The 11,672-nt window shown below is 40.8% G+C and overlaps 2 protein-coding genes across 8 annotated transcripts in view; one reads left to right on the top strand and one right to left on the bottom strand.

Annotated features, from left to right (window-relative positions):
* The window catches only part of syndig1 (synapse differentiation inducing 1), a gene marked incomplete at both ends in the record, with an annotated part of 27,798 nt that extends 20,606 nt beyond the window's left edge, over positions 1 to 7,192 (bottom strand). The window contains 2 exons of the mRNA XM_084076042.1: positions 3,550 to 3,571; positions 7,187 to 7,192. Of these exons, the coding sequence (XP_083932168.1) occupies positions 3,550 to 3,571; positions 7,187 to 7,192 (28 nt within the window). The remainder of the gene's footprint in view (positions 1 to 3,549; positions 3,572 to 7,186) is intronic.
* Positions 7,193 to 8,146: 954 nt separating this feature from the next.
* The window catches only part of cul9 (cullin 9), a 67,997-nt gene continuing 64,471 nt past the window's right edge, over positions 8,147 to 11,672 (top strand). For all 7 annotated transcript variants that reach the window (XM_084076922.1, XM_084076917.1, XM_084076918.1 and 4 more), the window contains exon 1: positions 8,147 to 8,357. The gene's annotated coding sequence lies outside the window, so the exon portion shown is untranslated. The remainder of the gene's footprint in view (positions 8,358 to 11,672) is intronic.

The following is an 11,672-nucleotide window of genomic DNA, read 5'->3' as shown; positions in this document are numbered from 1 at the left end:
GATATTTTACAATGGAAAACCTTTAGTTTTTAGCCTATATTTTGTGGCCTCTGTCTCTGCCAACACCGACTGTTTGGTGCTGTTGAGGGTGCAGACAACCACATGTCTCCTCTGACACACATGGAGTCACCAACTGCTGCTTTCCACACGACAAGTGAGGAGTTTCACTGTTGTTAGCTTGTAGATCAGTTATTTTTGGCAAGCGGCACCTTTGTGCGCTGAAGTATAAATAAACCGCTTTTCAACCTGGCATCCCTGTTTGGGCATTCAGCAACAAGCTCACAACGCATTGCATCTCGACGTGTTGTGAGCTTGTAGATCGGCTACTTTTCGCGTGACACGATCATTAGGATGACCTATAAATTAGGGCTTAAAGGCCTTAATACAGTATGTAACTTTGCCCTGTGTTTACAAAACAAAACAATATATACTTTTTTTTAACCCATCATTTCCCTCTATACCAGCAGTCATCAGCCACTGGAGTAGTGTGATGGTGTTTACCTGCAGAACATTTTCAGAGTTTTCCAAAAAAACTTCTGACACGAAAACGTTTGAGAACCACTGAATTAGAAGGTATTTGTAGAATCGGCCTCAGGTCTTAATGGGTTTACTGTAAGTTTAAACCCACTGTTCTTTGTGAAACAGACCTGAGTTACAACTGTACTTGGACCGCTTTCCCCCCCATTTACACCAAATCTCATGGCCAAGAATAGAAGATCTACAAACTCATAACGCGTCGCAACGAGACGCGTTGTGAGCTTGCAGATCAGCATTTTTTTGCCTAGTGTTCCCCCCAGAATAGGGATGCTGAGGTTCAAGTAGTTAACGCACAGAGGTTCACACTATCTTCCCCAAATCCCCTCCCCATGCTGACATCAGACCAGCCAGCTGGGGTCGCTATAGTAGTCCAAGACAAAGAAAGACATGCCATCTCCCGGAAGTAGGTTGGAGTCTATTATTTCCAATGGAAGAGTGAACATGAACACAGCTTCTGAACCAATGGTCATTGAACTAAATATCGGACCCTATCGTCGATTTTCATACTAACATGGCTTTTTTCAGAGAGACAAATCAGGAGAAAATCAACTTTGTTACCGACCTTTCTCTGTCCCAGCAACAACTCTCGCGGGCTTTATAGCACCAGCAAACATAGGACGTTTGCGAGATTTGCCGCCAGACGCAAGCGCCCACTTAGGAGACCATAGGATTTGTATACCATTTCGCCTCTATAGAGGCTCTAATTGGGATGGTCTATCTTCATAAATTAACCATCTTTATAGTGCAGTGGTTCTCAACCTTTTAAGCCCCACAATAATCATATTTGAACTGGGGACCCCCCACCCTGACAAGCACTTAAAATTATAGTAGTTGAGGCATTACATTTAGTTTGACTCAGTTCCACAGAATTCTTTTTGCCTCTTTCTTATATTATTTGACGATTTGGCCAATGTTTCACCAGTTTTTATAGTATAGTTGATTACTTTTGATGAAGTAATGGCCTTTTTTCTTATTTTTTTGGTATTAAAAATGTCCTTAAATTGTCACTTCACTGTCATCTGGGGACCCCCCAAAAATCATGTGGGGACCCCCTGGGGGTTCCGGCCCACAGGTTGAGAACCACTGCTACAGTAGTGCAGCGATAAGGTCACAAGGTCACCGTCCCCTGCCAGCTTCCCAGCTGTGAACACCAGCAATAATCACCTCTGCTGGGAAATGAACCCAGGCCAGTGGCACTGTTGCCAGATTTTGCGAGAGAAACAACATGGTCTATGAAAACAAGCACAAAAGAAGCGACTATAGCAGTTATAAAAATAGCAGATCTACAAGCTCACAACGTGACACAAAAGGAAATATTTGGAATATTATGTTTGAAACAACAGCACAGCTGTTGTATGAAATACATTTAGTTGTATACAGAAACAGGAAATATAAATGTATCTACTGTATATCTATCTATGACAGGAGTTCTCAAAGTGGGGTCCGGGGACCCCCAGGGGAACTTGAGGGGGTTCCAGGGGGTCCCCAACAAAACTATACTGTCAAAATCAGTTTAACCACTTTAACCCATATGTTACAGTCAGATTGAAAAAACAGTCAGGTTGAAAAAGGAGTGCTCGTTTTCTTCGAGTTCACCTCCCGCGCTCCCCCGTGAAAAACAAGAAAAGACTAGGGTGGACGATGATTTACGATTCTGTCCCTATGGGAACGTAACTCCGACGGCACTGAGTTGGCTGAAGGCAATCTGGGAACCCATCGTCAAATAAAAAGGAAAAACAGCGCCCCCAGCGTTTCTTTTTTTCACTTTTGCATTTGACTCTGGGGGGAGTGATTAAATAGACCGACGATGACTGGGAAACCGGCGTTTGGTCTCTGGTCTCACACGTTCTGAACGGGGCTCCCGACAGATTCAGTAGCGCAGCTCTGAATCTGTTCTTGAGAGATTAGGCTGAAGGTGACTTTGCAGCGCTCGGCACAGCGACTCGCTCGCCTAAGCTCACTCGGTGGTTCCTCTCGTGGCTCAAGTCCCCTTCAGACGGTGCGCCTCTGTCGGCGAAAACGAGTGCACCTTTTTCAATTTCACTGGTTTTCCAATCATACTGTGACATATACAGTACATTGGCTTAATGGCTATTTGAAATGGCAGATCTACAATCTCACAATGCTTCACATGTGAGCTTGTGCTATTTAAAAAATGTAAAGTCTTGACAAAATGTCAAACATTTTGAATATTTTTAAAAACATTTTAAAACCACAAATCTTTTTATGGGGGGTCCCTGGCACATAATATTTTCAGAGGGGGATCCACAGCCAAAGAGCCAACATATTAATTTATGGGTCCTTTGATATGAATCCATATTTTGTCCATATCCATTATTTTATAAGTTGGCTATGAAAAAATAGCAGATCTACAAGCTCGCAGCGCTGCACGAAGAGAAGTGACACGCTGCGAGCTTGTACATCTGCTATTTTTTAACATTTTTTCAAAAACATATCTGGAAAGTAGGCTATTATATTATTAATATACTAATATATTATTTTTTTAAAAACAAATCATATTAATGTCCTTTGATATGAATCCATGTTTTATCCATACCCATAGCCTATTTTACGTTGGCTCTAAAAGAAAATAGCAGATCTACAAGCTCATATTTTTGAACATGTTTTAAAAAAGAAAAAGAAAAAAGAAAGTACTGGATTCTTTTAAAAATATTGATTATTATTTTTTACACAAATCAGATCCTTTCGTATGAATCCATATTCCATATGTTATATATAAAAATGCCAGATCTACAAGCTCACAGCATAGTAGCCTACATCTGCAATTTCTTTAGACATTGTTTTTCCCCCCTTTTTTACACAGATCACATTAATTTCAATTTGGGAGTCTATACGAAAATGTTTGACAACCACTGATCTATGAATCCACAGTGTGTTATATTGGTGCAATAACCAATGCATTCGCCGTCACTTACTGGCATCATTGAAACGTTGAAAGAAAGTCGTGATGTGACTGATAATAAAGTGATCATTAAAAACACTTCTTCTTACCTTCCGAGGTGGACGAGTCTTTCTGAAACAGGGACGATCCGCATTCAGGTACTATTCACATCGGTGTCATAGTAGCCCTCGTCATTCCTCCGCATGTTATTATATAACAATATATTTAATAATACAAAACACATATCTATATAATGAACCTATCTGGCTATAGTCTTCTGATTACCTGCCTCCAGCGAATCAATAAGTCAACATCAGCTGATGCACTAACCAATCCGTCCACTGTGAAGATGTTCTGATCATAATAATAAAGAAATAAGACATCATTCCTGATTAAATATTAACATTAATAACAGTTCTCCGCCAGGCCGACTCCTTAAGTTTTGCGTGTTCTCTTGAACGGTCACATTCTGTCACCCTCAGAACGTGATGTCACCTCATCATCTAGCTACACTGTAACACACCATGTGTGCGCACATGCATGGAGTGTGTGTGTGTGTGTGTGTGTGTGTGTGTGTGTGTGTGTGTGTGTGTGTGTGTGTGTGTGTGCGTGTGCGTGTGCGCGCGCGCGCGCGTGTCTGTGCATGGAGTGTGAGCTGAATCCTGACAAGACTACGCTATGTTGTACGGGGGCTGTTGACACTAGCATGTCTTCTCCTCATGGCCCTAATGCACCGCACAGCCGCTTTCATGGCATTTCACTGGCATAGCAAGACAGTGGTGGAAGGCTACTGTAGTAGACTAGGCTAGAGAGGATTTTATTTACTTACGTAGCTATTAAGCATTCCACAAAGTAGAGACATTCTTTCTGTTACAAGGTCATTGACATTTTTACATTAAATAAAATAATACAATAAAAAAACATATAAAGTAATAACATATTGGCATCAAAACACAGGTAGGCCTATTTCACAATCATTGAGTCTATAATGCATTCATGTGTTCATCACTTTCAATGTAGGCCTACAGTAGCTGGTAGGGAGGGGGGGGGGGGTGATTTTAAAGCGGCATTATGTAACTTTGTTATTTTTGGTATATGTTATATATATGTATATATATATTATAATGTTTGCCCAAAATGCCAGGTTTAATGTTGTTAATCAATTGGTAGCTGTATCAGCAGTATTTCTTGGTGTTTTTGGCCTACATTTAAATGTAGGCCTATAATGTATTGTTGTTTAACTGGAATATGATATAACCTTGATGATTAATCTACCTGTTGGTTCTATGTTTTTACACTCTAATATGAGGCATTTGCTGGTTTGTTGTTGCAATAGCTTACACTTGAACATGTAAGATCATGTGTAAATACAATTAATAGATACAGTTACAGTGCAGGGGAGAAAAGAAAAGAGAAAAAAATGATAACTCAATCAAAGGCAGCAGCAAACAGAAAGGTCTTTAGTTGTGTTTTAAAATAGATAAGTGTGGCAGCAGACCTGCAGTTTTCTGGGAGTTTGTTCCAGATTATGTTGTGCATAAAAACTACATGCTGCTTTAATAGTGCTTCCCCACGTTTATTGGTTGTAGCCTTGTAGGAACAGAAAGCAGACCTTTGCAGTTGACCTGAGAGATCTGGATGGCTCATGATATCATACAGCTTGATGTACAAGTAGCCTCCCAGCCATAAAGTACAACTTCCCCTGGACATGACGCTAGTATGATAAGGGACTTTACCCCCATTCCAAATCCTTAAGCTGAGTGCCAAGCAGGGAGGCATTGGGTCCCATATTTATAGTCTTGGGTATGACCCGGCCGGGGATCGAACCCCCACTTCCTCGTCTCAGGGCGGTCAGCCTAACCTCAAGGTCTCTGAGCTGGTTAGAAAATGATCTGTATGTAAGCCTAAGTTATGGTGAAATGAAACAGGTCCCCCTGTCATGATGCTTGAGACGTAACTGTGTGTTCACATTGCTCCACCATGTAGCATGTGGCATAGCTTGGTATTAATACACTGAAACAGGCAGGACTGTATACATGACACATCAGTCATCACTAATAAAGTCTTCTGTTGTGTTCACTGTGACATTAAGCATACAAGCTCACATATAATAATAATGGCACAATATGTGCCAATAAGTCAAATCACATCCTGTGTGTTTATCACTTTACGATTTTTTAATATGTACTTCCTTTTGAACATTAAACATCTTGAACATTCCATTTTTTTGAAGGCCAAAGACCCTTTAGCTGAGAGAGAGAGAGAGAGAGAGAGAGAGAGAGAGAGAGAGAGAGAGAGAGAGAGAGAGAGAGAGAGAGAGAGAGAGAGCAGGTACCCCACATATATTGCAGATTTTTAAAAAAATGTGTCCATCCAACTTGATGTGAAGAGGTGGTTTTGAAAGGTAGCTCATCATATGCATGACTGCCCCACAACAAACACAATGCTGCTCCCCGGTGTTCAAGGAAGGTAATGAAATAACTACCTAAGGTGACCAGCCTGTACACAGCATATAAATTATATCTATTATATCTATCTATCTATCTATCTATCTATCTATCTGTCTGTCTGTCTGTCTGTCTGTCTGTCTGTCTGTCTGTCTGTCTGTCTGTCTGTCTGTCTGTCTGTCTGTCTGTCTGTCTCTTATTGAATTGATTTGGAATCATACACCAATTACCAATGAATGTTTTGTTTTCTTCCAGGGGAATGAGACGGTGTCTGGGGAGAAGCTTGATAAATCTGTCTGCTCGCCAGTGCATGGAGTTTGTGAGATCCAACCTAAGAGACTGAGTGAGTGACGCTAATGGCCACTTGCGATGGCATCTGGCATAAAGAGAGCTACATCAGTGGAGTGGTTCTCAAATTGGGGTCCGGGGACCCCCAGGGGCCCTCCTTGAGGGGGGTTCCAGGGCATCCTCAGCTAAATGTGTTGATACACCATTACAATCATTGTAAAGACTTTATCCATTTATATGTTGGCTATTCAAAAATAGCAAATCTTTTTCTGATTAAATTTCCCTGGCACAAAACCTTTCCCGATGGGGGACGGGGGGACGGGGGTGGGGGGTACGTGGCCAAATACATATTTTGGGGGTCCTTGACATGAAAAAGTTTGAGAACTACTGTGCTAAATGCCTAAACCATAAACTGTTGTAATTGTTAACTATAAAGTCCAGTTCATTAGCCCTTTTAGAAGCCTAATGGCAGCCAGTTGGGACAAAGGATCTGTTGAAGCGTTCATTCTTGCACTGCTTCTCCTTCCAGCCAGGATGAAATGTGTGAAAGGGATGATGACTCCTGCCATGTCCATGATTGCCTTCACTTTATCCTACTACGTGCATTTCCCCTACAACAGTCTGTCTTTCTATGGTCCTGCTTTATTCACATGGATGAAAGCGAAATAAAATCTCACGACTGAAAATGTCTGCATGACCAAGTCCTAATGTGCAATTTGTGAAACAGTGTGAAAGAAGCTCCCCACCCACACTAGCTACTTGAGTACTGTACTTGACACCGCAATGGGTGTTAGATTTGAATTCCTATTGAAAGGATGTGTCATTCACTTCTGCCGTTTTCCGTTTTCTCCTTGTACATATAGTTGTTTGTATTTGTTGATGACATGACGTATTAATGTGATAATATTCTATGCTCTGTTGATGCATTGAATACATGGGACCACAATGGAAACAAATCCCCAGGACTTTTTTGTGTTTTCCTTTTAGCCTTAATGTCTACTCTGCACTGTACCTCCATACTGTTTACATTTTTGACAAATACAAGTATTCAATCAATCGAAAGTACAGTATCTGTACTTTACTTGAGTATTTTTTTTTATACTTATGGCTTTCACTCCACTACATTTCAAACACAAATATTGTACTTTTGACTCCACTACATTTCGAGGGAAGGGAATGACTTAACCACTCTTGCACTAACAATCTTTTATGATGATGATGATGATGATGATGATGATGATGACGATGAGAGGGAAGAGGATGAGGTGATACTGTGTCATAAACTATCTGAAATGGTGCACGGGTGGCGCAGTGGTAAAGTCCCTGCCCACAACCACGGGGGTTGTGAGTTCAAATCCACCGTGGTGCATCAGGCTTTGACGGGTGTCTATGCGAACACAATTGATGATGAGGATGAGGTGGAGATTGATGATGAGATGGATCATACTGATCAATGAAACTGTGTTTACTTAAGAAAGTTATATATGCCTAATGGTAAGACAGAAATGTGATATTTGTGTTTTTCACTAACATGAACATTTTCAGCTTTTTTTCTGCTGTTTATGGCCTGAAATAGAGTCAAGATGTGCTTGAATATTACTAATAACCACTTTAATTAATTCCTTGGGTCAGAAGTATATAGAAAAATGTGTTAATTTGTCTCTGTAGGTTAATTTGTTTACTTCAAGAGTTATGGTGTTATCTCCATTTTATGGTTTGGGTTGGGGATAAGTGTAAGAAAGGTTTAAAAAAATAAACCCCATGGGCCATTAGTTGACCAGGCAACAAGAAGAATTCTTAACTAGACACCACTAGAATAGGGTCCTAAAAAACAGGTTACAAAAACGTGTTCTTCTGGTGCTGGTGGAGCCTCTTCCCTGCCCTACTAGTTGCACAAGGCAGACGTTTCCGTCCTTGCCCGTAGGGGGTCACCAGAGGGTGTGTCACCGCACAAAACCACACGGCAAGCAAACCGAGGAAGAAGACGAATCAAGCGGCACTGTGCTGTCAGATAGATTCACGCTGCATTCTTTCCATCCACAACAGTTTATTAGCTAGAGAACCCTCTACACAAAGCTCCAGGCTGGGAAACGACACACTACCGGCGAGGAAAAGGAAACTCCAACGGCTGGAGGAGAACTCAGAGCAGGAGGACAAGAGGAGGAGGGTCGGTGAGACACCAGGTAAAAAGGCTTTGGTTTGTTGGGCCGCTTCCTCCACTCTGCTGCTAGCGTGCGTTAGACTGATGTCGGTGACCCGTCAAAATGTGTGACTCCAGGGGGCGCTGTGTTGCTAATGCTTACATCAGACGAGGATTTGTGTGGTTTTTCGTTTTTTTACCACTTTTTCAAACCCCAAAATAGTGAAAAATAACAGATTTTCCTCTATGTGGGCTTGCTATTTTCACCCCCCAAAAAAATCGCAACTAATCGGGCATGACAAGTGTTTTTTTTACAATGACAGTACATATAATTGAGGGAACGGCAGGTCACCTACTGAAAAACCTATTGGTTTGTAGACGGGTAAGGTCACTTCCCGGACGGGCGGTGGTGGTTTATAACGTCTGTTTTGGTTTCCATTTGCATCCTTCGAACAATTGCAAAAAAGCGACCCCTAGAGTCACAAATGTCAATAAGTCAACATATTCCACCGTAACACCTGTTACGGCTGTGCTTTTCCTGCCCGTGCAAAGTGTGAGGCTAGCAGGCCCGCGAGTGACCACATCACAACAACTCACCGAAACAACAACCAAGTACAAACTAAACGCTTTCTGCTTAACAAAACTGTTTTTATTCGCCCAACCATTTGGCTAGCAGAGAATAGAAACAGCTACCGTTTAGCTGCGCCTGTTAGCAACGAGCTGTCACGTTTCTTCATTTGGGGGAATTTTGACAGTTTACAGTTAATTACTAATTGGCTAGCTGGCAGTTAAACTGTCATAACAAACAATAGTTATGCCAAAATGAAGCTGCTTAGGTTTATCCACTACTGGAGAAACTTTATCCTTGTGCTTTATTGTTGTAGTGTAGGCTTAATTTAAGCCCGTGAGTTGGACAAGAATGACGTTTTTTCCCCTTGTTGAAAATACGTCATTTTGTCATCGAAAATAGCATTTTGTTTCTCCCTTCCTGTATATAAACAACATTAAAAGTGTGTTATAATGTTCACAATAAACATTCTATGTTTGTCTTGTTGCCAGTAAAAAGTCTAATTCAGTGAATCGGACGTTTTACTGGCAACAAGGCTGTTTATTTGGGACGTATTAATACACTATGATGATGTTTAGCTACAGGAAGGGGGGAACAAAATGCTCTCACAAAACGTATACACATTTTCCCAATGTCCAGTCATTGTCCACAGTTATTTTAAGTTGAATGTGTAAAGGTTTAGGTGATGTAATATCAGGCAACACACACATAATGATCACATGCTGCTACATTCTGCTTGTCATGGACACGAGGAAATGTGTGTTTGTTGTACACGTTACAGTATAAACTTTCGTTTTCACTACCACTAGGCAATCACTGACTGTCCTCCTGACTGGAGGTGGACTTTATGACTTGATATACTGGAAGTCAAGATGAGTGGCCAGCCCAGTACAGCTGTTTTAAACTGGCCAATGAGGCTGTTGTGAGGGTCATGAAAAAAAATCAAGTCTGCACACTGCAGTGCTTTGATTGATTGAATGCTTTTAACAGTTTGCAAATAGTACAGTGGTACGAGTATACAAAGACGCTAAAAGGATAACACAAAAAGCCCTAAGGGCTTGTTTCCATTGTGGTCCTATGGATACATCAAGACATTTAAAGACATCCAATAATATACAAGACTAGTAGTACAGTACACAGCTTAACATTTCTGGTGTTAAGCATAGAAGACATTTCTAGTATGACTTTGCTAGTACTTTGCTAGTATGACTGTTTATTCCAAGTTCAGTTCAATGTTTAGAATAGGGGTCTTCAATGTTTTTCAGGCCAAGGACCCATTAGCTGAGAGAGAGAGAAAGAGAGATAAAGCAGGGACCCCCACTACATATTGTATACAATTGTGTTGCAGATAAAACTTTTTCATAGATAACTTCATAGACTTGTTTGACAGCACTGTGAAATGTGTTGTGTTGGATTTATGTTAATGTGTATTTTCAGACCGTTAACCACTTAAACCCTCAATACTTGGAAAACTTCTACTTCTTGGTCTGCTCTTTTTTTTCCCCCTACACCAAACTTCTTTGCTGAAAATAGCCGATCTACAAGCTCATTGTGATCTCGTAGATCTGCTATTTTTTTAAGGAAAAAGTTCCTGTCACACAAAGATTGTGCCCCCCCCCTTTAGTATCTTTAAGGGCCGCCTAGAGGTCCCGGACCCCCTGTTGAAGACAGATTGAACTGAACTTGCAGTAAACGGTGGGAGCATAGCAGTGTGCAGATTTTATTTTATTTATGTTGCTCTCTTGTTTGTCCTGCACCAAGTTGACACTACAGTGGATGTGTTGTGTGTGCACTACCTTTCTCATATAATAAAAAAACGATAGGCTATATATAGCCTTGTGTCAAGGAATTCTGGATCAATAAGGAAGTTGAGGCAATAACGGGAGTCAGAGATACTATATTTCTGAGATCGTAGTTTGTAACGCGAGCTCACTGGAGAAGTACATGAAATGCTCAGGTTGGTCCGTTGTCTGGTAGTTCTCTGGAGAAAGCAGGGGATCAGAACATATTAATTACACACGTTGATGAGAGGGGTGCTTGTGCCATTGTCATAGAGCCATTGTTTTGTACACAAAAGAACAAATACAGTACCAGGCCAGCAGGCCTAAACGCTTTGGCATCTTAATTCTATAATATTATATCGTCTGTCGGGTGGAAACCTCATCTGTCCAAAACGGTTACTTTTCAGGATTCTAATTCAAAAACGGCAAAAGTAGCAGATCTATAAGCTCAAAAAGCGTTGTTTCGAGCTTGTAGATCTGCTACTTTTGATGCGTTTATGTAACGCTGTAGTATGATAAAGTAGGGCGTTAATTTATGAGAAAACACAAAGAGTTAAAATATGGAGATAAGAGGTTTCTGCCCGACAGCAATGATATTAAGATAGTCAGAACATCATAAGGCCAAGAGTGAACAACATCCTCATGTTAATATTATTAGTCACAAGACAAGTCATACATACATACAGGATGACACAACAGTTAATGCCTTACCTAACAGTGAGTATCGGTGGGGAATTTAATAAGAAATGATTCCACATCTGATTGAAGTTTTCTCTGACAATCTATGGCCAGACATGGATGGAATTGTTTTAGTAGTGAACAAACATCTTCATTTATTTATTTGCTAATCCTCACAAATATTTACCACTGTCCTACAGTATGCCATGAAACTGAATTGTGTGCTTTTTGTGACTTCTGAGAGCGTTGTTAATGGCACTTAAATTTCATTATGGCTGGGAAATGACAGTACTATGCGTTTTGAGTGGTATGTTCTTTCTTAATTTAAATT

This window comes from Gymnoscopelus microlampas (genome assembly GCF_963454915.1).
Source record: "Gymnoscopelus microlampas genome assembly, chromosome: 13".
Classification (NCBI taxonomy): Eukaryota; Metazoa; Chordata; class Actinopteri; order Myctophiformes; family Myctophidae; genus Gymnoscopelus; species Gymnoscopelus microlampas.
Note: the sequence above shows the minus strand (reverse complement) of the source record. Positions and strands in the feature narration are given on the sequence as shown.